Here is a 26,959-nt window from a genome sequence, read left to right on the forward strand (position 1 = left end):
CACAGGGCAGTCTAGGAGGGATGCAGGTTTTTCCGTTACCAAGATGTTCACAGGGCACCGAACGCCTCTAAAAGTCCTTCTCAGAAAAAGTGGGCTTGGGCTTCCCTGGTGGCGCAGTGGTTGAGAGTCCGCCTGCCGATGCAGGGGACACGGGTTCGTGCCCCGGTCCGGGAGGATCCCACATGCCGCGGAGCGGCTGGGCCCGTGAGCCATGGCCGCTGAGCCTGTGCGTCCGGAGCCTGTGCTCCGCAACGGGAGAGGCTGCAACAGTGAGAGGCCCGCGTACCGCAAAGAAAAAAATAAAGAAAGAAAGAAAAAGTGGGCTTATTCTGACTGTCACAGTGAAGCTGAGTTCTCTGATTCCAAAACAAAAACAAAAAAAGGGCAGGAAGTATTAAGAGATTGAGATGCGAAGCACTAGTTGACCTCTCTTTGTCTTTCCAGTTTTAAGGCAATGTCTTCTCCACGTATAAATGTCAGGAAAAGGAAGCTCTAAAGAAGCAGGATTCCCTAAGGAAACCTGTGCACTTTCCTGATTCCTTTCCAAACCTATGCCTTTACTGATGTTTACCCGCAAGGGGCTGCATCTTTTTAGAAAAGACAAAACAGTAAGAAATCTTACTGACATGGGTCCATGCTATGTGGCTGCCTTATAGGTAAAACAGCCTTAAATGAAAAACGTTTTGAGCGCTTACTGACTAGACTCCTTTGGACAAGGTCTACAAGATAGTAGGCTGGATTCTACCCTTTGCTAAACCTCAAGACTCTACAAGATCACTTTCCTTTACGTAAAGAATTTATATAATACATACAGAGTCTTGCAACACACAAGTCACCATACAGGATCTCCTTTAACTTGGCCAGGAGAGAAAGATATACTACGCAGAACACGATTATTCATGGTTTGGGGTATTAAAGGAAAAAAAGACGGTAATGCCCAAACACAGAGTGAGCTGACGTGCGTAAACATTGTGTGTCCGTTTCTACGTGCCTTATTTTCACGAGGAGCAGTCACCATATCTTGGCCCTAAAAATTAACCGGTGTTGACATGCAGTAGGCATTCCGTATACCTTTCTTAAGTAAATGAAAGAAATGTTCTATCAAAAGCAGAGTGAAGTCCAGTAGAATTAAATGTGATCCTAAGGTTATACACAAACAATATATTAATAGGATGGACTGAAAAAGTACCAGAAATAAATCATTCCATAAATATTTATCAAGCATCTCCTGGGCCCCAGAGATACAAAAATCGTCTTGTCCAAATTGAAAGGTACTCCCCCTCCAAACCTCTCAACATCTTCTACCCAAATCCCTTTATACTGGTTTGTTGTTCTAAGAAATGGTCCTGATTCTCCCCAGCCTGCTGGCCCTACGCCTCTTTTAACTCTGTGCCCCCGGAACTCCAGGTAGCAGATTGCCCCACGATCTGCAGATGCCTCTGCTTCCTTGCTAGAGATAAAAATCAGCTCTTCTCTGAGGTCCCTGCCTCCCTGCAGCCCCTCATGAAAATTATTCACCTCCCATTCCCTCAGGGCTGGGGACGGTGCCCCCCCCCCCCCCCCCCCCCCCCCCCCCCCCCCCCCCCGCCGCAAACATCACTCTTCTGGCCCCAGACAGAAGCTCACTGTTGTCTGAGTTAATGCCACAGCTGTATCACCTCCCACCCTTCCTCCTGAACAGCAGTCTGTGTGCCGGGTCTGTGTGCCGGGAGTTTAAGGCTCATAAAGAGAAGTGGCAGGTGATGAAGTGGAAATGTACAGTGAGGTCATCCCAGTAAGGTACCAGGTTATGGAAGAAAAATTTTGCACTGGAGATAACTGGGTAGTTATCTCTGGGTAGTTCAAAATTCATTACCTGTTTTAACATAAGGATGGTAAATAACCAGACCTTTCCTTTAGAAAGACAAATCTGGCAAAACTATGGTGAAAGTGGTGTGGGCAGGGGAAACCAGCCAGCGGGTTGTTGCTAAAGGCTATGTGAGTGACCGTGCCAGTCTGTACCAGTACTGGGGGATGGGACTGGAGAGATAAGATGGAAAAAGAGACATTTAAGAAGGTTCCCCAGAGAGACTTGGTGATTCACTGGATGTGGGGATGGGGGCGGGATGTGAAGGAGGATCAATTAAAGATAACTCCAAGGTTTCTAGTTTGGAGGACTGGATGGATGCTAACACCAGTCAGAGAATTAGAAGGGTGCAGCGAAGTGGCGATACAATGAGGCTAGTTTTGACAAAGGCAGCTTAGGTAATCGGCAGGCAGTTGGAAATGTACATGAAGCTGACGATGAAGCAATGCTCCTGAACTATTCCCGTAGTAGCAGCAGCGAATATTACTACTAGTGGTAGCTGGCCTTCTAGACTAAGTCAGCCCCTGGGGTTCACCAACAATTTAGGGGGTGGAAGGTCATTGTATTCGGAGATATCAGATTTCCTATTAATCTAACAACGACGCAGAGAGCTCAAAACCCTCATTTCAACATTAAAAGAGCTATCACCTCATTTGTGTCCAAGCTGGGGAAGTGAGGCCATCTATGCCTCCTGGACTCCCCGTCCCCGCGGCAGGCAGCGGTCACAGCGGTCAGAACCGCGTCATCTCCAGCTCCTCACGTGCCCTGACCCACCGTCAAGTCCATCCCCAGGGTGCCACTGGGTAACTCACCTCTACCAAAGGCCCAACAGGCACTTAAAGCACGGAGGGACAGTCACCACTGCATCCAGTATGGGTCGACTCCTACTATGGTATCATGTCCAGTTTTTGGTTTGTTTGTTGGTTGGTTGGTTTTTTGGGGCCTCGGGGCTTGTGGGATCTCAGTTCCCTGACCAGGGATTGAATCCGGGCCACGGCAGTGAAAGCCTGGAATCCTAACCACTAGGCCACCAGGGAACTCCCATCATGTCCAGGTTTTGCGCTCTTTTAAAGAGCCTGTTGAGAAACTTGAGGAGAGCGTGCAAAAGTCAACGAAAAAGATGAAAGGAACAAGGAAAGGTTAAAGAAGTCAGGTAGTTTCTCTGAGAGATAAATGGCTATTGAGTGACTTAATTATCTTCAAATACACTACGAGTTATTACTGACATTGTTCTTTTTGTTTTTGTTTTTGTTTTTTTTTTTGTGGTACAGGGGCCTCTCACTGCCGTGGCCTCTCCCGCTGCGGAGCACAGGCTCCGGACGCGCAGGCTCAGCGGCCATGGCTCACGGGCCCAGCCGCTCCGCGGCATGTGGGATCCTCCCGGACCGGGGCACGAACCCGTGTCCCCTGCATCGGCAGGCGGACCCTCAACCACTGCGCCACCAGGGAAGCCCGACATTGTTCTTTATCCACGAGGAAAAAGTAGACTCAAATTGTAGCTTCCAGGGAGGAGGCTGGGCGACATTATGGTCTAAAGAGCTGACCCTTCCAGTTCTAGAAACAGAGGAGGGGCATCTCAGAAGATGTGCAGGAGTGACAGTAAGAACTCTTTCTGTTTGGGATGTTGAAGAAGTTCTGGAAACAGTGGTGATGGCTGTGTGTCACTGTGGATATACGTTTCAAAAAAAAAAAAGCTTTAAAACTCCTTGCATTTTCCAGGTAACGATATGTTAAATAGAAAAACGCTGAGTTTATCAGTGAGAAATACTAAGATGACCAGGATTTATACTGAACGCTGCAAATAACTCTTCTCAAACACGAGTAGAAGTTGGCATGGAGCCATGTTGCAGAAAAGGCTGAACTACAACCTGTCAAATGACAACAGTGAGAGAAACAGCAGGAAAGAGGAGGCAGGGTCCATCAGGCCCAGGCCACGGCTCTCTTCACCACATGGCTTGACAGGTGAGCCAAAGAGGCAGGCATCTGGGGCACACTCTGTGCTCTGAGCAGACCTGGGGTTGGCATCCTCACTCCAAACCCGTGTTGGCTTGCAGATGCCAGCAGGGTCACAACTGGCCGTCCCCAGGGACCACAGCCATGTTTACCAGGGACACGCAAGCCTGGGGTTCTAACTCGGCAAGAACGGTCTGAGAAGCCCTACAGAACAGAGCGGTGGTTACCAAGTGAGCCCTTCCCTCCCCAGCAATCTGAAGTGGAACCCCCCAAAATAAAGAGGAAGCGAGCTCTACTGAAGAGAACGTGCCGGAACCCGCAGTCCTGAAACAGCCTTTGGAGTCCATTCTAGGACACAACGGGGTCTAAACGCCACTGACAAAAGCTCTGAACAGGAGGCGTTAACCCGCCTGCGTGCTGCCACGTGCTGGAGGACCCTCTCTCCCGTTCAGCTGCAGTTTTAGGTGGAAAATAATTAAGCCGCTCAGCACGTACATGGCGTTTTCACTGAAAGGACAACGAGGTTCCTTTCAAATCTATTTAGATAATGCCAGTTTCGTTCATCCATTCAATAAACATTTACTGTACTACTACTAAATATGAGATACTGTGGGAGCAGAGAGAGAAAAAGAAAAAAAATACAAGATACGGTCTCTCCCCTGCAGGAGTTTACAGCCTAGCACGGGACCCAAATGGATGCACAATGATTCTAAGGACCCAGGGCCTCTCTCCTAACACGTGGGCAGGCGCACCAGGGCTGGAGGCCAGAGCTCTTTTTAATCAAGGCTGAGGAGGTGACGCAAGGACAGGTCCCAAGACAGAATGCCATGGGTCCAGGCTGGAAAACAGGCCTTCAAAGCAGAAAGGGCAAGAAGGGCTTAAGACGGGCAAGAAGGGCCAGGGGAGCAGAGAAATGCCAGGAAATGAATCAAAATGGACTGTCACACTGCTTCTCAAACGTGTCCCTCAAAGAACATCTACAGAGGAGAATAAACTTCTATGAGAAGAAGAGAGTGCGATGATACCACTATAGCTACCCAACCAGTTCAGAGAGTTTATCTACTTCCCTCTCCCCCAAGTGTTCTTATAACATGGAAAACTTTGATTTTACAGTAAATACAACATGGCCTCCCAATACAACGTTGCTCCATCAGACATGGACTGTAATTCCAGCCACATTAAGTGGGTAGGTCAGAAGCCACCACTTCAAGTAATGTTCAGGAATACTCAAGCCAAAGAGCTAAACTCCCAAATACACGGGAGAGGTCTTATAAGTCAATGAAGAAAAGGACACGTACTGACAATGGAAAATGGGCACAGGACGTGAACGTGCAATTCACACGAGAAATAAATAGTTCAAATCTCTTAAGGTCCCTAATTATTAATGTAATGGAAGTTAAATAATGTGAAATTCTTTATCTATTAATTTGGCAAAAACTATAGATTCATAAAGCCCATTTTGGGTGAAGGTGTAGGATTACGGTCCCCTCTCATAGGCTGTTGTTGGGGGATCTTTTTGGAGGGAATTCGGCAATTCCATTCACAGGCATTTATCCTACAGAAACGTTCAGACAAGTACCCATGACACAAGTACAAGGACATTCACAGTAGCATCATTTTGCTAGGGAGACACTGGGAACCACCCAGACATCGATCAGTGAGCGTTAGATAAGTGAATTAGGGCATATCAGTACAATGAGATTACAGTATATCTTTACATGTCTGTAAAGAATGAAGTGGACGTTTTATAGTCATTTGGAAGTAAGTGAAGGATGAACCAGAAACTCCACGACGTCTGAGACCATGATTACTTCCTCCACCACTGGATAATCAGGGCCTAACTACTTGGCTCAAACTAGACACTCAACCTGTGTGGAACAGATGGAGATTTGGTTAAGCAAAACAAAAGTTACAAAACGTTATACAGGATGATTCAATTTTCCTTTTTATAACACACACACGTGTACTTTTTACACACACATGTTGTTAACAGTGGTTCTCAGGACTTCCCTGGTGCCGCAGTGGATAATACTCTGCGCTCCCAATGCAGGGTTTGATCCCTGGTCAGGGAACTAAATCCCACATGCATGCCGCAACTAAGAGTTCACATGCCACAACTAAGAAGCCCGTGTGCCGCAACTAAGGAGCTGGCGAGCCGCAACTAAAGGAGCCCTGGAGCCGCAAATAAGGAGCCTGCCTACTGCTGCAGCTAAGACCCGGTGCAACCAAAAAAAAAAAAACAGTGGTTATTGCTGGAGAGTGTGACTGGGACATGATTTTTTACTTTATACCTTGTTTTCAACTTTATACGTTAAAACTTTCAAAGTGGTTTTGGAATGAATATGTATTACTTTTTTGTAAGAAAAAAATAATCTGGAAGAATTATGTACCATCTTCTCCCTGTGGGAATGTAAAGCTGGGTATAAGGCAACTGGTAGAGGCAGCTTTGGACATAAAAAAATCTTCTCTAAGTCACCCAGGAAAGATGAAGCTGGGCAGGAAGGGGAAGTAGGTGGCCAGAGACGGCAGCAAAAGAAGGTCAAGGAAGGAGGGGCTGGGGTGGGGCATATTTTGCAACCCCTGGGATATAGGCCTAAGATGACTTTCTTTTGGAGCTCATTACAAGCCATGTATTTTTTTTAATTTAGTTAATTAATTATTTATTTTTGGCTGTGTTGGGTCTTCGTTTCTGTGCGAGGGCTTTCTCTAGTTGCGGTGAGTGGGGGCCACTCTCCATCGCGGTGCGCGGGCCTCTCACTGTCGCGGCCTCTCTTGTTGCGGAGCACAAGCTCCAGACGCGCAGGCTCAGTAGTTGTGGCTCACGGGCCTAGTTGCTCCGCGGCATGTGGGACCTTCCCAGACCAGGGCTCGAACCCGTGTCCCCTGCATTGGCTGGCAGATTCTCAACCACTGCACCACCAGGGAAGCCCAAGCCACGTATTTTTTAAAGGAATTTGGACGTACTTCGGGGGAAAAGTGTTAAAGCTACCATTTATGGAGCACTTAGTATGCACCAGGCCCTCTGGCGAGCATGCTGCCTACACTTAGTCCTGATCACAAAGCTAAGAGGTTCGGATGTTATGAATACATCTTACCCAGGAGAAAACAGAGGCTTTGAGTTTAGAAATTAGAGACCCACCACACTCCAAGGTCCATGAGCCTCACTGCTCTATTAAGACGCTCGGGAAACGAACTAGCTGGATGGCAGGAAGGGCTCCATCCACAAAACAGTCCCTCTGTGTGGCATCCAGGAAGCTGTTGTGACCTGCGCTGGGCGCTGTTTGAACTAGTCAGCACCTTAACCCCCTACTTATCTTAATACACATGGTGGAAACAATGAAACCTTTGGACCAAGCTATGTTTATGGAGTCCAACTTACTTGTACTGTTTCAAACTAAAAGAAGACGGCTCAGACGTGTCCTATAAATTCAAAACATGGTTCATGTGAGTCCTGTTGGTTCTACAAAAGCCAAATATTTTAACTTGGAAAAAGGAGAATAAGAATTTTTTTGTGTTCATGGTTCTGTGAAACATAAAGCAAAAGTCTTCGAAGGCTGACAGTACACACAGGAAAAATATAACAAGATTGTAGATCAAGGGCTGCTTCCATTTTCCTAGAGTAGCATAACCAAAATCTTGCCTTCATTCAATATGACAGAAAATGTTCATAATTTACTGTCTGGAAAGAGACAATCCTTTTCAATATAATCTGAAATCTTGACCCTCTGCTCTACTGTACAGAAAACTCAAAAAGAATGCTAGTACAGAAGTACACATCCCCCCTCCTGACTGAGATGTTAATTCACATATTTACACCGTGGGTCAGTTAAGGATGAACAAGATTATGGACTGGCGGTATTATATTTCTTCAGTCATTTAAAGTTTTAAAAATATTCCAACTTAAATACACATGCTGTCATACAGTTTCATCTTCAATGTAAATAATGTTAATGATGATGAAAACGGATCACATTCACAGCACCTTTCTCTTCCAAGAATCTCAAGAAACTCTGATGACTTTGGGCCCAAAGGCACCTGGAGGTTGGCAGTGGTCGCCTTCCCTGCGTGAGGCCAAGGGAAAATCTCCAGGGGTGAGGCAACCGCAACTTCAATCAGAGGCTTCCAAACTTTTTTGATTGTGACTCACAGCAAGAAAACCAAAGTTTCACAAATGTATCCTTCCTGCACGCAAGACACTCCGATATTTTCTATTTCTCTTCTTCTTCTTGTTCCTGTTGGTGACAATCTGCTAAATTGACTTGACCACGCACTTACAGGTCACGGCCACCGCCTGAAATGCCAAGTTTCCCCGGGGCCTTTCCGCACACTTCCTGGATCCCCCAGCCTCTCTCTGGTTCCAGGGACCATCTGTCTGCGGGAGCCCCGATCCCACTTCGGGGCTCCAGGCCACATATCCAATTGCCCACTGGACGGCTCCACTTGCACATTTCAAGAGCAACCTTAAAATCACATCCAAAAATGTATTTTATGATGACGATCCCCGAGCCTTAATAAATAGCACCAACCCGCTGTCCAAGCCAGAAACCTGGGCCTCATTTCCCATCCCTCCCCTCTCACAGCCAATTAATCACCGAGTCCTGCTTATTATAACTTCTAGATTGCTCTTCAGTCCTTCCACTCGCCTCCCATTACCACCTGATGGGGCTACGGCCAAAAGCCCTCAGCACTGCTCCCCGCCCAGCCACGTCCATCCTGAAGCCAGGGTGATCTTTCAGAAATGCAAACCGCATCACGTCGTGGCCTGCCTCGGTGGGATGCCGGCCACCTGGGGATGGGGCCCAGCGCTCGCGCTGGGGGGCTCGTCCAGCCTTGGCTACTGCCACGTCTCGCCTTGTTCTAGATGGCGGCTCTGGGGTCTGACACACAGTCGAATCACCTGGACAACTGTGACAAAATACCAGCGCCCAGGCCTCGCTTCAGGACAGTTAAATCCGAATCCCATTAGCGACTGTCCTGGACGGCCAGAGGGCTCCCTGCGTCATGGGGCCCTGTCATTTCCTGGCCGACTCACAGCCTCGGCCCCATCCCCATACTTACTCTTCAGGTCTTTCTCTGCTTAAATGTCCTCTTCTCAAGGGTCACATCCCTTAACTCCCCAGGTGAGGTCCCCTGGTTCTGTGTTCCTGTCACACCCTAGTGGGCTGTCAAATCTCCTAGCCTGGCACCAGGGGCTGCTCAATAAAGACCTACCAATGGATACAGGAATGGGTTAATTCTAGTATCAGCTATGCTGGGACGCTACTGTTGAGGAAAGCTGCGGAAAAAGAAACCCCAAAACACTACTGATGTACAAGGCGTCAACCAACATCTGTGACGGAAGTTCTCCCTGTTTCCGTGGGGCGTGGGGTTTGCAAGATGAGGCCACTTGGTGCCTAGAGTCAATCGTGTCTTTTAGGCAAGCTCTCCCAAGGGAACGCGTCTCATCCTCAGCGCCTTCCTAGTTTATCGAAGACGACAGACAGGGCACCGTTTCCCCCATTTCACAAAGGATAAGACTGAGTTACCCAAAATGACCAAAGGGAACCAGAGGAAGGTGGATTAGGTCTGGGCCCCTCACGGCTGCACTGCTCCGGCTATGAGGGCGGAGTTAAACAGCTCACAGGGCTCTCTGGAGCCCCCATTCCCACAGCAAGCGCTGTTCCACCGTATTTCACACGAAGCTTATTAAGGTGTCCATTAAAGTCTTGCTGGTAATTGAAAAAATTATATACGTGTGAGGAGGGTGAGTTAATGTTCACAGAAGAACCTTTACTTTTGCACCTCCTGACTTCTTCCTTTCAAGATGTGCCTTAGGGCTTCCCTGGTGGCGCAGTGGTTGAGAGTCCGCCTGCCGATGCAGGGGACACGGGTTCATGCCCCGGTCCGGGAAGATCCCACATGCCGCGGAGCGGCTGGGCCCGTGGGCCATGGCCGCTGAGCCCGCGCGTCCGGAGCCTGTGCTCCGCAACGGGAGAGGCCACAACAGTGAGAGGCCCGCGTACCGCAAAAAAAAAAAAAAAAATGTGCCTTAACCTTGCGTTTCTGTGGGGTTCTTTATACTTTATGTGTGGGTGTCAAGTCACGTTTGAGATATAATTCCTTTAGCCATACAAGCAACTTCGTAGGCTATTATGTTGCATCAACTTTTTCTATAAAAATAGATTGTTCAGGATATTATTCCTGGAACAGAAAAAAATTCTTGGAATTACGGAGTAACTTACATACCACTGTTCCAAGAACACATTACTTATTTTATCATGACAAAGTCAAGTTATTAATCTTCTGGCTTCCATTTCGACAATGAGAAATTCTGTGAGATGCACAGCAGACACCTGCATTACATTTCAGTTCAACTTTATATCATCCATAAACATCTCTGTTTTGGACACCTCGTCCAAACAAATGCTCACAGAATACTCTATGTAGCATTCCATTTTTTGAAACTATAAAAGTCCCTTGCTGTTAATTACAGAGACAAACGTCTCATCACACATTTGGTTACCAGATAGCATAATCAGTTTTCTCCATTAACCTTTCAGATATAAAATTTGATTTCCAAGTTAAAAAAAAAAAAACATTGTAAAACCCTTGGAATTCAAATAACACAGTGTATATCTGTACACACTCGGAAAAAAATACAACACCAAGAAAACCATTTAATGGATTCTTATTTACAAGGATACTGATTGTCTGGAATCTCGAAAGAAAATCTGTCTAAACTTCTTAATGGTTTTAAAATATATGATCAAATATGCCGGCAATAAGCTGTCCTTTGTGCGGAAAGGAGGCACAGTAACCTGACCTTGAATGGAACGTGCCCTTTGATCTCTCTCTTCTCGGGATGGTGATGCAGCTGAACTGGTCCATCACAGCCTCTGTCATTTGTTATCCCCCTTCATACGGGCATCTGAGAGAGAACGGCGAGGGAAGGGCATCCAGTCGATGGCAATGCAATAGTTTTTCTCCACTCAGAGCTGAAGGACCCCACACCCCTGGCCTGCTAAGGACCGCGCTCTGGCCCGCATGTGCTGGGGGCAGTCCTGATCATCACAATGACTGGGTGAGATGCTCCCGACCCGCCAGCATTCAGAGGGTGAGACCTAGACCTCCTTCCACGCACAGGACAGTCCTGCCCAAGAAAACCGTCTCGGCTCAACACACTGTCCCACTCGGATCAGCTAATAACTGGCGGCGAACTACGTTTTAACATGTCTTAACAGGGTCCTCATTCATTTATCCAAAATTAGCGATCGAGAGTCTACTTGGTGCCAGGTATCGTGCACTGGGAACACAGGAAGCTTGAAGTCTCGCCCTGCAGGAATTCAAGCTGAGACTCAAGGGGTCAACAGAGGATCTCATGGGCAAGGCAGTTAGTAGAGGTGGTTGTAGGCTGGGAGCAGCAGAGCAGATGGCAAGCCCACGGCATTGCAGTATCCCAGGGGCACCTTCACACCGTGCAGCTTAAGCCTGCGAGGCCCTGGGGGCGGGGGCTGGGATACACACAAGGGCGTCCTATTCCCAAGTTCAACTTTAAAAGGGGGGCCTGGGGACTTCCCTGGTGGTCCAGTGGTTAAGACTCCTCACTTCCACTGCAGGGGGCGCAGGTTCGATCCCTGGTCCAGGAACTAAGATCCCACAAGTCATGTGGCTCGGCCAAAAATAAAGAAAGAAATAAAAGGGGGCCTGCTGTTAACCTAGTAAGAAAGGTGAAAAAAATGTGTAATGAAAAGTAACTGTTCCATTGTCAGTGTTGGTGTATGTTACTCCTGCCATGTGAGGTCCAGGTAGCTACTAAGGAGGATGTGTAGATTTTCACCTCGTGCAGCCAGGATGGGAGCTGGGAGGTAAAAGAGGTGAATGATAAAGCTTCAAGATGGCTGATCTCGCTACTTTATTTTTAATTTGAAATCGGGCTCCTGGCACACTTGTCAAGCATCCTTGGATGTTTGTGATGTGACCAGTGTGGTGCTGGGCGTTGGGGACACAGAGATGACCGTGAGGGAGTTTCCAACCCGGGGGGGCGAGACAGAAGTAAACTAGCAGTGCCTTCGCTTTGGTAGAGATGCTGTGGAAGGAGAGGGGAGGGGGAAATCAGAGAAGACTGCCTGGAGGAAGTCAACTTGGAGCCTTTAGGGATAAGACAGCCAAGCAAAGCGAAGGTAGCATGGTGCAGGTGCGGGGTTGCCAGCAGAGGAGGTGGTCCGTGCAGCCACCAAGGCGAAGAGGTAAAGAGGGGAAGTGAGGCCGCTGCAGGAATGGGAAGTGGTTTGGTGGGAAGGGCAGTGTCAGGAATAAGCTTGAGGCAGGCAGGTGGCAGCTCGTGCAGGGTCTTATCTGTCATCTGGGTCCTAATCTGAAAGCCACAGACAACCAGAGGTTCAGGCAAGGGGGCGACTCTCCAGGGGCCCTCCATGCGCCCCCTGCCTCAGTCACCATAGGTCCCGGCATGCATCCTGCTACTGCACTAACATTCCTTCCCAGGTAGTGTTCTCTCCAAGAATCTGTTACTTTCAAGAATAACAGACTTGTTGCATAAACGTCCTAGATCTATTTTCAACTTTGAGATGCAAAACCCACTGTTCCGGAGTCTTTCTTTCACCTTATGGATGGCCGGGCTCTTTTCCTCCAAAAGGAAACATCCATATTCCCATGGGAACCAGGGAAGCTAAACTGTTAAGACATCTTCTTAGATTCTGTCCCTCATGAAGATTTCTTTGTTTCAGCGATGCGGTCGTGATCGTTACTGGAAAAGCCAACTCTCACAACGCATCACACGTTTCACTTATACGGCGGTTGCTGACCCACACCGAGCTCTTACGAGAAACAGAAAGACAGGTGCGTGCAGTTGTGTGATGGGGCTGGGGCAGGGTTCCCAAACGGGCCATTCACCAAGGTCTGCTGCTACTTAATGCATGGATTTTCTTAAATCCAGGTAGGTAAACTTACTGCAGGTGGAGAACCAGACAATCAGTTCTAAACATGGGCTTACAAACAGGACAGGACAGTCCTCAGCCCCTTTATAAAGGTGTCCCAAAATCACAGCGGAGTACGGAGCCAGCAGAACATATGTTATTTTTCAGTTTGGGTTTGCAACATGCCGCTGCTTTCATATGCGAGCTCCTCTCCTTTTTGGTCTTTTCTAGATTTGAAAAAAATATTATATTTCGAGTTGTCTCTTACCCATCAACAACAGAAATCCCCAATTTCTACGCTAGCTTAGTACATGACCAAAGCTTCTTCAGTTAAATGAGGCATATCTTTGGTTCGCTAACTGTCTCTAAAATCTCAAGACGGTAGTATATTTTATTTATTTATTTATTTATTTTTGGCTGAGTTGGGTCTTTGTTGCTGTGCACGGGCTTTCTCTAGTTGCGTCGAGCGGGGGCTACTCTTTGCTGTGGTGCACGGGCTTCTCATTGCAGTGGCTTCTCTTGTTGCGGAGCACTAGCTCTAGGCGTGCGGGCTTCAGTAGTTGAGGCACGGGGGCTCAGTAGTTGTGGCTCGCAGGCTCTAGAGCGCAGGCTCAGTAGTTGTGGCGCATGGGCTTAGTTGCTCCTCGTCATGTGGGATCTTCCCGGACCAGGGATTGAACCCCTGTCCCCTGCATTGGCAGGCGGATTCTTAACCACTGCGCCACCAGGGAAGCCCACGGTAGAATATTTTAAAGCAAATCTTCAGAGTCCTACGCAACCGTATCCAGTATACTCATGCAATGAGATAACGCAGATTTGAGTACCGATAATTTGGGTACCTACTGTGATCCAACAAAATGCTGTGCTAGGTGGTCTAAAGGATTCAAGACAGAATCCAGGTCCCACTTGCTCTGTGATCCTCCAATGTACATGAGGAGAGATGGGGCAAAAACGACAATTCAACGTGGGAAGTGTTTGGGGTGACCTGGAGCACAGCAAAGGCACGTACAAAAATGAGGAACTACTAGGCAGTCCATGGTAAGTGCTATGGGAGAGCGGTGTTCCTGTTCAGTGCTGAGGTGTCCAAGAAGAAAGCATAACCTCTAAGTCAGAGGAGAAGGGAGAAGGGGATAAACATAAGAATACAGCATTTTCTAGTTTGAAAAAGTGTTTCACCGTATAGGACATCCTGCGTGCTGTCAGGGCATCTGATGAGGGGCTCAGGACCACCACCACCAGTATTGCATTATGGAAGATAAAGGAAACCCTCCAGAGTCTTGTCCGAGGTGTGCTGAGCTGTTAACCTGAGATTCAAGCTGGGGTTTTCCGACCTTGGTGGATGTTAAACAAACCTTAGTTCCTCTCTTCCTAAATGGGTCCCGGGCTTCCCCGTGCCCAAGCCTCTGGCCGCCCCCTTTCCTTCTACCTGTGGTGGGGCCCCCTTTCTCACCTGGAAGTCCTACTTTGCTGGGGGTGGGCAATTGGGTTCCAGGGAGGTAAGTTACATCAAAGTCGAAGATGGTGATGCAGTTTAGGGGCAGACTGTGGATACTCAAGACTCAGTTAAGGGATTTCACCTTGACCCTAGAATCCACGAGAAGGCACTTAAGTCTCTGAGCAGGGGAGAGAATAATGAATTACATACTAAGATCAGCTCGTGTGGGCAGAAGGGGACGGGGAGGACAGGCCGCTCTGGCTTAAGGAAAAGAGGACAGAACTAGATGTCAAAGCACCCGATTTAAAGCGGGGCCAGCTACTAATTCCTGTGTGACCTCAGGCAGGTCACTGTCATCTCTGAGCTCAGCTTCCCATTTGTCTAAGGGACATAACACCTACCTCATGGTGTGGTTATGATATGAACTCAGTGATTAATGGAAGTATGAGACAGGCCTAGCAGCAAATGCTCCAGAACTTCAGGCAATAAAGTAAGTGCTCTCCAAGGACAACTAAGTCTGCACCCACAGCTGCAGAAGCACAGGTACTTATGTGCACTTACACTGAAAGAAGCCATCAGTGTTTAGGTCTCCTCAAGAGGCTCTCAAATCGGACTTTGCTTGCTCTTGTTTTTGAAGCCATTTTTGGACCCACGGTAGAACCAGGTACACTTTCAGCGCCGCAGGAATTCTCGGAAACCGTCTGGACGAGAGGCTGTTACACAGTGGTGAGGGCACCCTGACAGTTCTGCAGAGGCTGGCAGAGGAGGGCAGGACATGGGACAAGGTGCTCTGGGCTTCTTCCGCCTGCTCCTGGCTGCCCCACTCCCCTTCCACTTCTGTACATATTGGGGTCCCAGCCAGGAGTTCATTTGAACGAGCCTTTCCCGTGCTTAAGGGCATGGTTTTGGAGACAGACAGACCCCGGTTTGTATCCTGGTTCTGTCACTGAGTTGCTTTGTGAAATCCTCAAATTCCTCATCTGTGAAGTGGAAATAATCATATCTTTTATGGGACAAATAATGGGGTAACAAAGTTCTTAGCATGGGGACTCCCGGGGAGGTCCAGTAGTTAGGACTCGGTGCTTTCACTGCCGCCGTGGTCCCAGGTTCAATCCCTGACCAGGGAACTAAGATCCCGCAAGCCGTGCAGTGCGGCCAAAAAAACCAAAGCTCTTAGCATGGTACCCGACACACAGCAAACTCGATGAATGACACCTACTCTTGTTGGCTGCATTTCCAACCCAAAGAGAATTTCGAGACTCTGGGGACCCTGGTAGAGGCCGCTGTCATCAAGAAAGCCATTGAAAAGAGATTCAAAGTATCAGAGACCTACACCCTGCTCGCTTGGCTTGGCGGCCGCACCCTGAGCTTCAGCTTCTGAAAGTTGTGTCACAGACTTTATATTAAAAAGAACAACTAGCTAGACCAGGGCCCGACGCGTATTTGGAGTGCAAGAAATATCTGAATGAATAAATGGACCAGACACCTGAAAAACAGACATGTTTCCTATTTATCTATTACAATAGTAAATCTAGAACAAAATCCAAATATAAAAGATTTGATGGAATGTTTGTATTATAGTTATGAAGAGTAAGTTCATTGTCGCATTAAAATACTTCCTAAAAGTGCCCTGCTGCCGGCTGAGGCCTCTCCGATGATCCCTGGGATTTGCCTGGCTCAACCAGGCGGAGGCAAAAGATCTTTGGATAGGAGACCTGGGTTTACTCCAGGTTCTGCTCCTTAGGAGCAAGTCACTTGAGCTTCAGTTTCTTCCTCTGGGGAATGGGAATAACAACACCGCCCAGGCTACCGCACGGGTCCACCGTAAAGTCGTGGGACGACAGATGCGCCCGCACTGTCCAAACGACAAAGTGCACCTGGCCCTTAAAGTCCGATGACAGCGATGCTCGGCTCTCTACCGAGACTCACATCACCCCTCCCACCTGGAATCTTCTCCAACTCCCCTCTGCCTACCCAAATCCTCCCCTGGTTCGAGATCTCCCCCTTCCAGAGCTTTCCACCCGACCCTGACTGTGACCCTTCCCTCCCAGCTCTGCTTTTGCTCATCGCCCTGAAGGTTCACGTCTGCAATTTATCATGCACACACGCTGTGCGTGCTGTGGGGTGTTTCCAGCTCAGGGGGACCTGCGTGGGGTCCCGGCTGTGGCGCTTGTCCCTTGGGAGACCCGTGGCAGCCCACCTGACACCTCTCAGTCTCATCTGCAAAACAGGGATGGCGATAACGCTCACAGATTTGCTCTGAGGAGTAAATGAGATCCTTCACGTCAAGTACTGGACTCAATGCCGGGCACAGAGCAAGCACTCAGACAACCGCAGCTGTTACGGGTGACCGAATTTCGCTCCTTCGCTGTGTCCTGAATTTGTCCTATCACCCCAACTGGATTTTAATCCTTGAGAGCAGGGTCCCTGTCCTATCCACTTCTTTGGTTTCCCCTGACCCCACTGCCACTCTAGAAAAGTGCTGAGTTCGTCATGTATTCTCAAAAAAACACCTGTTGAATTGATCAAAACGAATTAAGTTGTTTTTCTCCAAAATAGTGACCCCATCTTTATAGCGGCCCATCACGGCCAACCTGACAAAGCCAATGTCCGCAGGGTGAAGTAACCTCTTCGGATCCCGTTATCAAGTTAAAAATGTGTGAGGAACGCCCAAAGCGCTCAGGCAAGCCATTCACACCACTGAGCTATCCTACCTCGCTGGATGTGCTGCCTGAAGCAACAGCCTGAAAATATTCTAGGAAACGGATTTGAGGTGGGAACCTCTGCCGGATTCTGGAGCGTTCTCTTCCCCTGAGACATGAACTGTAATCTTATAGGCGCAGATAGTATCCAAGCTGACACATATGTACGTGTGAACACAGAAAATCCCATACAGCACCCCGAGGGCCATGTGTGAGGAATGCGTTATAGGTGAAACAGTTCTGCTATTTTGCTAACAGACTCCCTTGGATGTCACGGACCTCACGCAGAATTCTACGCCATAATGAGTAATATTATGGGTAGACTCAAGCCATTTACGAAACAAACATGATTTACATTTGTGAATAAGAACTATTAGCTAAATAAAAGTCCACTGTATTACACTGTCAACAACAGAATTCTGATTCTCATATGCTATCAGTAACTATTCTCAATTACTCTAGATATCAGGTTTGTGTCATCGCTTGCTCTTCCACTTTTTTTCTTTTCCAAACTGACCTGAAGATCACAAAAGAGAAATGTTCTTTGGGAACCATATCACACTTTTCCCAGAATGAGCAGAAGACTGAGAATAACCCAGGCATTTTATGCTGGTCCATCTTTTGTCTCTTGATGTCAAAGGCCTCCCTGACCAACAACTGAGAAACTTATCCCAAGCCTGGCCTTTCACTGATGTTCTCTTATCTTCCTGGACTCGAGCTAGGAAAAACGAAGCCAGCCCTGCCCCGTGGAGAGTTTACCTTTTACCGAATTCCGAGCGCTAGCATCTTCCCGCTCTGCATCCTTCACTCTCTCGTACCCAGAATCCACCTACTGTAGAGCGCCCTCACCATTTTTCAAATAGGGAGCAGAAAGGGGGGGAAAGCCTGCTTTGTTGGAGATGAACGAAACCAAGGATGTGATGTTCTTTTTTATGTTAAATGTACGTTTTTCTACTAATAGGCAAGTTCTTCATTTCAAATGGTTAGATCGGGTGGTGCTTTGATATATAGAATTTCCAACCGATTGAGTTTAGGGAACTGAAAATACAGGATTCTGAGTAAGCTGAAGGAACTGAAGAGAGTACAATCCAGGAATATGCTCCTGCTGGGTCTTAGCGTTTCGCTTGACTGTGAACGTTTTGGGTTCTAGACCTCTGAACAGTAAACAGGTGTTAAGAACAGTGCTGGCCTCAGTCATGCTCTCTGCCTGGATGGAAAGATTCGCGTGCCTCTGGTGCTCACTTGTGGAAGAAATGCCATTATTTCCCTCCTCTTTTACCTCTACTCATTATCTGTTTGACTTCTTGGTCCTTTGCAACCCACCCTTTCTCTTCCTCAAAGCAAAAGAGTGAGAAGGCCCCACTGCCTGGCTTCCTCGTTGTTTTAATTGGCAGTACATTGGGTCTGAGCACACATCCTGCTTCCTTAAGACCTATCAACTCTCCCCAGAGATACGGCCATTCTGGCCCTTGCTTTCAATGGCTCTTGCCAGGACCGTCTCCCGTGTTGTTTCCTCGTGTGCGGCACCCGGCTCTCACCCTGCCCCTGGGGCTCGAGGAGGTATTGGGGATGGGCAAGGTGAAGGCCAAGCGCCATGATGTACCCTCCACTCCAACCTCACGGGTACTTCATTCTTCGTGGCAAAACCCTAAATCGTTTAATTTGGGGCTCATGGTCTGCAAATAACAAACTGCACAGGCAAGGCCCCTCAGGTACAGTATGTGCACCAAAAACCACACTTGGAGAGAGGGGCATCGTCTTGGGGGACCTACTTATCCATCAGGCAGCTACTCTTGTCGGATGGCCTCCAAGATGCTGCTTGGCTCTGCTTGGCCCTGGGGTGAGCTGGGAAGGAGGGTGGGGAGAGCAAAGTGTGGCTCTTCTCTCTGACCACCGATGCTGGTGTGAAACGAAAACAAAGCCAGACAGATGAGAAGCGGCTCCGTGATCGCTAGTCCTATCGAGAGGTGGTTCGGCGGACAATCACACTTTTCTCTTCCTTCCGCTTTTTGGCTGGAGAGTTAATTTAATTTTGTCGTGGCAGGATTAGCAACCAGGCCACAGAGGTGAAGGGACATTATCGTCAGACAGCATATTAATCCTCTGTCCCACCCAAGGCAGAGGCAGAACCAAACAAATAGCAGCTTCTTGGAAATTGAATTTCTGTTACCCAGATGTCAAAGATGTAATACCCCAATTACACAAACTACTGCCGGTGAAGCATGCCAGTGAATATGCAATGTAAATGGGGCGAACGCAGAGCCACAGAACTGCACGGTCAGCACCTGGCTCTGGGTGTGAGTGATAATTAGCACTGTGTGTAGACACTAATAAACATTTATGTCTGAAATTACAACTTTTAGCAATGTTAATAAGGGATATACTGGCAATCCGTAAAATAAAAGGTCTTGAAAAGAATGGCAGACATTAAGCAATGGCAGACACATTTCCCATTCTGGCACAATCTTTTTTTTTTTTTTTTTTTTCCTTCTCTCTAATTGCAAATGGCCATGCTGTCTTGCTGAGAAATTCATTGACATGAGAACCTACCTAAAAAAATGGGTTGTGTCTCTTTGGCCTTCCCATTAACATCGGTGCTGAATTCTGAGATCTTACAGACCTCATGGTGATAATCTGGGGTAAGAAGACAACGAAAAATTAGAATTCTAATGACCTACAAGATGTGAATCAGCAAGAAAGGCTAGCATCTCATTATATATAGTAGGTATAAGCTATACTTTAATTTATAAATATAATTTTCGAGAACTCAGTTAATCACAGAATTTGTAGTCATGGTCATCCCTACAACTTCGCTTACTCTGGAGAAGTACACAGACTTGACATTATTACTTTGACTTTAGAAAACGTTTCTGCTTGATCACACAGTTTTCGCAGGAAATTTGGCCCACGGATGCCAATTACCTACGAGGCTTCTTTTCTTCCAAATGACAAGTATGTTTACAAGGAATAGAAAGAAGCTTGCCCAATCAGAGGCCAGGGGAAGATGCCAAATTTATCTCTACAACCCATTTTCATGAGGAGATGAATAGTATGCTTTCGAGTTACCTGGTACTCTCAGTTTACCCAGAAAAACCCCAGGCTTTGAGCAGCTTACAGGCAAGCACACATGAAAAATACTGAGTTGTTATGTCAAGTATAGTATAATTTGGATACGAAAGTGAGTCTTGCGTTCAGCTACTGCACTTTAATATGCAACCGTTTACGTTCTAAAAATGCACCTGCAGAGCAGAGAGAAAAATCAGACCCATAATTTTTTTTAAAAAAAGGAAAAAAACAAACTTGCTATGTCGGTCAAACTTTAAGACACAGTATTTTACAAGCTTCTCTATAGAGGCTACTGTGCTTTGGCAGTTGTCTGTTTCTAAAAAGTAGGATCGCTTAGGTAAGAAACTAGACGAGGTCCCTTGTTAACAGCGATTCCCTTTTTGGGGCCTTAGACCTCCCAGGACAAGGTCTACAAAACTCCTCTCACTTTTAAGATAAAGTAGTAGGTTTCCTGAGGTCATAAATAAGAAAGCAGCCTACATTCCAGAATGAATCAGATAGACCAACAGGCCAGTCAAATATGGAGGGACTTTTAAAGTACAAATGACTGAGCAATCAACACTGCTGGGGGAACAAAATGTACGTAGAGACAAGGAAAAGCCAAATATTTTGAATACGTAAAACTACTTCAGGCTTTTTTCATTAAACAGTATCCGAACTCAACAGGAGGAAACAGGAGTAGATCTCCAAAATGTCTATAATCAAACCATTTTCAGAGTAACCCAAAGCAGGCTTTACTGAATCTGCATCATAGTTAGCTCAGCTTAGCTGGAAATTGCAATCGCCCTCTAATTTTCATCAGCTTACATGGGACTTCTCCAGGTTGGTAACACAATCGCCTTGCTCTCTGCTCTGATGCCCATGCTAGATAAAACAACAGAGGACCAAAGTGGACAGGTTCTCTGGTTTGGTTCTGACTTCAAGCTGATTCAAAGGCAATACTTAAACAGGAGCATTCTAAACTCAATATTGGGACTTGTGACATGATGGGGAGAAAAAAGTCACCTGCCTCTAAGGTAACACAATGCATTTCGATTTTTTTTTTACATCTGCCCTTAAGTTCTCATCGTTTTTCGAAGTCACATCAGGAAAAACAGAGACTCTTAACAAGTCACTGACCACAGGCAGGACTATTCAACTTTCCCCTCGCCTGATGAAATAAATCCAAGCCCAGAGACTGCGGTGTACACCTGTTAAATCGTCAGGGGTCGGCTGGATTTTTTTTTTTTTTAATAATACTTACCTGATGGATAAGTGATCTATTCCAAAACACCTTTCCAGGCCAAATAACGTACCCAGAAAAGACGCTGAATGTCAACAATTCTTATTTGGGCTTGGACACCTAATGAGCGTCTTTCTCCATCTTCCAAACGCCACCAGCACCTTTCTTCCTCCTCTTTGGGGGTTGGAAAACACACCGACCCCCAACCCACCACAAGCACTGGTCCGGGTTGGTGTTCGCACCGCCTGATGGAGAGGCGTCCTCCCCCACCCCGCTGCCGAGCCGCAAGAGTGGAATACCAAAGAAGGCTCTCCGCGCCCCAAGTGTCATTGTTTGCTAATTTCCTGATGTGCCCTCCGACTTGTTTACGCGGAATCACATCCTGCCTCCCCCCGGCACAACTTTCCTCGCCGCCCGGCGGCCGCAGCCCCCCCTCGGGAGGGGACCGGGGGGTCCCGGGAGCCCCGGCCCCGCGGGAGTTGGCTGCGCGGCCCGGGCGACGGGCAAGGGGCCGGGGGCTGTTTACGCGGCGCCAAGTCCTCGCTCCGCCGCCCGCACGCCCCCCGCCCGGCCCGGCCCGGCCAGCCGCTTACCTCGGCTCACCAGTTTGAAGCTCTGGGATTTCCTGCTCCGCTTCCTCTCCGAGAACTCCATGGTGCGGCGGGCAGGCGGGCGGGCAGGGCAGGGGCTGCGGCCGGGAGCGGCCAGCCGGCCGGGCGGAGGGACGGAGGGAGCGGCGGCCGAGGCGGCGGCGGCGGCGCTGGCTCTTGTCACCCGGCAGCGGGAGCGCGGGGACCTAGGTCCGTCTCTTGGATCCGCAGGGGGGAGGCACAGGCAAGGGAAAAACCACTCGAGCCCGCCGGGGGCTGCGGCCGGCGGGGCCCGGCGGGAGGCGCTCTCCCGGGAGAAGTTGCCCCCTCCTGGCCGCCGCTCAGCGCGCCCCCCGACCCCGGCTCATCCCCGCTGCCGGGCGAGAAGCCGCCGGAGCCGAACTTTCCGTTGGGGAGCGAGTAGTTGGGGGCGGGGAGGGCGGGCCGGGGCTGCCGGCGCCCTGGGCGCTCGCCGCGGGTCGGCCTGGGCGCAGCTCCGGACGCGGCGGCGGCGGCGGCAGCGGCAGCGGCAGCGGCGAGCGCGGCCCCGGGGACGCGGCGGGCGGGCTGAGGGCGGCGGCGGCAGCGGCGGCGGCGGCGGCGGCGGGGTGCCAGCCGGGTCGGGGCGCTGACCGCCCCCGCGGGAGGAGGGGCGCCGGGAGGAGGCGGCGCCGCCGGGACCCCGGGGCCACCTGCTGGCGGAGCGCGGCTGCCGCCATCCCCGGGGACCCGGGCCGCCGCCACCCACCGGCCTGGCCTCGAGGAGGAGCCGGAGGCCGCGGCGCGGCGCTTTCGGCCCGGCCGGCCGGCCCTCCGGTCCCCCCAGGACCGAGGGCCCTGCCCGGCGCGGGGGTCCGGACGCCGGCGCCGCGGGGGTCGGCGAGTCGGGGCGCGGCTGCCCGGGGGGCCCGACTCCGGGCCCCGAGCTCGCCTGCGTCTCCTCGCCGCTCCCCGGGGCCGATCTCGTTCTCAACAGCCCTGGGTGTCGGGGACCCTCCTGGCCAGCCCACTCCTCGCCTTGGGATTCCGGGTGTGCGAGGGCCAGACTCACTGGTTTCAGGCAAGTTTTAGGGGGAAAAAAAAAATCAACCGAAACCCAAAAACTTACCCATCTGCGCTCTGCAAGGAAAAGAGATTTTAGAATTGACTGATGAGCCGAGTATGGAAAAGAGTGAGCTTCAGTTCTTTACCCCAATACGAGGAGGGTTGTAGGAAGATCGGGAGTTATGTTCAAGGAGAGAACTTGAAATGGGGGCTTTGGGGAGGGCGGAAGGGGTGAGCGGTGCGACGTCAGGGGGTGCCCGAGCGCTCTGCTGACTCTTAGGGAAGAAATGGCCAAGGCAGGTGCAGAGAGCTCTGCCTTCTGGTGTGACAATGCCAGAATAATTGGAGGAAACCGAAAGCTTGTATTAGTTTTATACAATATTCTTTTCTAGGGAGCTAAGAGCACACCATTGCTTTCTCACAACAACTTTATTGTGGGAATGGAAGAGAATTCTATACCACCTGGGACTGGCGGGACAGAAATGTGATCTGACAAGCTTAAGAGTACCGCCACCAAACTGATCATCTCTAGACCAGAACACAAAGAGAGTAAAGAGATGGACAACCCATCCAGCACTGTGACAAGTTCAGGTGGCCTCAAAAGAGTAGAGAGGAATAAGGGGAAAGGGTATGTTGATAAGTGTGGTAACAGGTTCCACTGCGCGTCTCGTTCAAATGAGGAGACAGCAACCTGAGTAAACATATACACACCAGGAAATTAAATCAAGGAACAAGGTAACCCGGCAACGAGTGGAAGCAGAGCCTGGTATGCCTTCCGAGGTCTTATGTTAGGTGGCCTGTATGTGGCAAGTGGGGAGGCTGGTTATACCTGGCATGGAGGTGAGAGAGAGGACCATTCACCGAGTGCGCTAAAGCAAACCCTTAAATAAGAGGTTCTTTACTTTTTTGGTCACTGTCTCCTTGGAGATTATGTTCAGAGCTCAGGGCCTTTTCCAAGAAAATATGTGCAGGACAAAATTTTGTATAGATTTTTTGGAGTTCTAAAAGGTGGCAGAAGGGATTAACGTGATAACAAGGGTTGATCAACTACCCTATTTGGTTCTCTACCATTTTTCCCCCTCTTTCTTTAAAACCAAACACCTAAAGATGTTTTGAAGATTTCTAAAGAAACAAAGCATATGAGGCTGCTCCCTGGGCTGGGACCCTTTCTTTCTTTTTTTGTAATGCCTTTAAAAAGGTTATTCCAGGAATTCCCTGGTGGCACAGTGGTTAATAATCCACCTGCCAAGGCAGGGGACACGGGTTCGAGCCCTGGTCCGGGAAGATCCCACATGCCGTGGAGCAACTAAGCCCGTGTGCCACAGCTACTGAGCCCGCGCACTACAACTACTGAAGCCCGCGTGTCTAGATCCCGTGCTCCGCAACAAGAGAAGCCCCCGCAATGAGAAGCCCACGCACCGCAACGAGGAGTAGCCCCCGCTCACTGCAACTAGAGAAAGCTGGCACACAGCAACAAAGACCCAACGCAGCCAAAGATAAACAAATAAAATAAATAAAAACAAACAAACAAAAATGTTATTCCAGAAGCCACAAGGCTGAGCACTGTACTGATGGAGGAACATTTAGGATCGTTCATGCCTTGGAGCATACAATGAGATTTTTATTATGCTCAAGCTATGATAAAATCATTGAAGGTGACACACCAGGAAGCACATCCCTAGGGGGATATTAAAAACTTAGCATTTTCAGTTCAAGTGGGAATATGAATTCCATTTGCTTAAGAAAATAATTTTGATACAGTCAAGAAAAAATGTTTCATTGTGATAATGTTTTAAAATAATGATCGTTCTCCTTGACTTTTTTCCACCCTCATGACCTCATCCAAATCTAATGACCTCCCAAAGGCCCCACCTCTCAATACCATCACATTTGTGGGCTAGGGCTTCAACATAAGAGTTCGGGGACAGGGGACACAGTTCAGTTTGTAGCAGTATTGTTTCTGGTTAATTGAATATACTTTTTGTGTCGGGGTGTTCTGGATAGTCCTGTAGGAGACGTACTAAGGTCACGTCTCTGTTTCAGTAGTTCAAGTTTCCCCAAAGGTTTTAGAACCGCAGGTTTACATATGATTAAAGCTCAGGGAAAACTGGTCAAATATTCCATGACTTCAGGTAGGCCAAATATCTTATCATATGACCATTCTAAAACTCAGTTGATTATAAGGATTAAATGTAGGTTTTAATCTCTGACATAAGACAGGTAATTTGGCCAGAGAACATTTAAGCAATCTTAACCCTAATTTTTAAAACTCCATTTCTGAAAACTCTGTCCTGAGAGGAATAGCATCATGAAGATCTCCATCTTTATTCACAGCCCTGCTGTCCAACAGCAATATAATGCAAGCCATAAATGGAATTTAAAGTTTTGTAGTAGCCACATTTTTAAAAAGTAAAAATAAACAGGTTAAATTTATTTGAATAATATATCTTATTTAACCCAGTATATTAGACATACTATCATTTTGACATGTAATCAATATAAACATATCAATGAGATAGTTTACATTCTTTTTCTGTGTACACTCTCTTGAAAAGGGTGTGTATTTTACACTTAGAGGACAAACCAATTCAGATTAGCCAAATTCAAGTGCTTGACAGCTACATACGGCCAGTGCTACCACATGAGGCGGCTCAGATGCAGAGGAATTATATGATTTCAACCATGCTGTGTACATAGATATGACTACACCTGGTTATTGTTTAACCCTCACAAAGAAGCAGATAAGCAGGATGGTATTAGGGCTCGAGGCTGTTTATAAATCTTTGACTGGAGTCTCTGGAATTGAAAATCCTGTAAGTAGATTCTGAATCCTTCAGGAAGATTTAATAAGTATTAACTTTTCATTTTATGATGATCGCCCTTCAGAAGGGTCATAGAAAGAATAAGAGGCGGCCCTCCTGGAGCCTCAGTTTATCAATTTGTTGCTGGCATAACTCAAGTTTCCACTTTCATTTACTTTATGAGTTTAGCGACTGTAACTTAAAAGACAGGAGGTAATATCTGTAAGAGATTACTTAAGTGAAAATGAGATCTTGGAATGTGTCACCCAAAATGTTACCTTATATTTATATGAGGCTTCTCTTATAGGAACTCAAGAATACTTACACATTATCTAATGCTCTTAATTGCTATAGGAGGTTGGTAGATATTAATATTCCAATTTTGCAAATGAGGACAATCAGTTTTCATAAGACCATTTTTTAGTGAAACTCGAATGCCATACCGGTTTCCTGACTCTTAAATGTGATACGTTAACCTTACTACCTTTCTGCCATTTCTTTAAGATAAAAATTTAATGTTCTTTTTTTATTAAGATCTAACTTATATACAGTAAAGAACATGCCTCTTAAGTGTACACCTCAATCAATTTCTTTTGCTTCCGTCTACATCCGTGTAACTGCCCTCCCTCCAGGTTAAGATCTAGAACACTTCCAGCACACCGGTCAGCTCCCCTGTGGGAGCTGCTCCCCTCCCAGCAGATACCCCTTACAAGGACGCCGCAAGTCTAACCTCTATCACTAGAGCTTGGTTTCACGTGTTCTTGAACTTCATAAAAATGGCATCATACAGGGTTTCCCTGGTGGCGCAGTGGTTGGGAGTCCGCCTGCCGATGCAGGGGACACGGGTTCGTGCCTCGGTCCGCGAAGATCCCACATGCCGCGGAGCGGCTGGGCCCGTGAGCCGTGGCCGCTGAGCCTGCGCGTCTGGAGCCTGTGCTCTGCAATGGGAGAGGCCACAACAGTGAGAGGCCCGTGTACTGCAAAAAAAAAAAAAAAAAAAGGCATCGTACAGTGTGTACCATCTTGTGTCAGGCTTCTTTTGTTCAACATTAGGTCTGCAAGGTTCACTTCTGTTGTTGGGTACAGTATGAGTTCATTCTTTTTCTTTGCTCTATATTAGTTCATTATATAAACATACTGCAAAGTTTTATCCATTCTACTCTTGATGGATATTCTTGTACATTTCAGTTTGTGTCTTTTGGTGGATATAAGCACATGTTATCTTGTGTATATGTTCATGAGTGGAATTTCTGAATTATGTGTGTGTGTGTGTTGTGTGTGTATGTATATGTTTGCCTTTAGCAGGTACTGTAAAATAGTTTTCCTAAGTAGTTGTACCAATTTGCACTCTCACCAGCAGTGTATGCGAGTGCTGGCTGTGCCTTATC

The 26,959-nt window shown here is 48.1% G+C and overlaps 1 protein-coding gene across 14 annotated transcripts in view; it reads right to left on the bottom strand.

The window, feature by feature from the left end:
• Positions 1-22,948, bottom strand: part of BEND7 (BEN domain containing 7) — a 77,928-nt gene extending 54,980 nt beyond the window's left edge. For 4 of the 14 annotated variants that reach the window (XM_073801665.1, XM_073801662.1, XM_073801660.1 and 1 more), the window contains exons 1-2: positions 21,730-22,947; positions 19,399-19,482 (exon numbers count right to left, since the gene is read on the bottom strand). In XM_073801665.1, the coding sequence (XP_073657766.1) occupies positions 19,399-19,482; positions 21,730-21,790 (145 nt within the window). In that variant the 5' untranslated portion in view covers positions 21,791-22,947. Of the gene's footprint in view, positions 1-19,398; positions 19,483-21,157; positions 21,448-21,729 lie in introns of those variants that run through there. The other 10 variants (XM_073801664.1, XM_033852464.2, XM_073801666.1 and 7 more) reach the window with 7 other exon arrangements.
• Positions 22,949-26,959: the final 4,011 nt, after the last annotated feature.

The sequence above is a fragment of the Tursiops truncatus genome, chromosome 2 (genome assembly GCF_011762595.2).
Source record: "Tursiops truncatus isolate mTurTru1 chromosome 2, mTurTru1.mat.Y, whole genome shotgun sequence".
Classification (NCBI taxonomy): Eukaryota; Metazoa; Chordata; class Mammalia; order Artiodactyla; family Delphinidae; genus Tursiops; species Tursiops truncatus.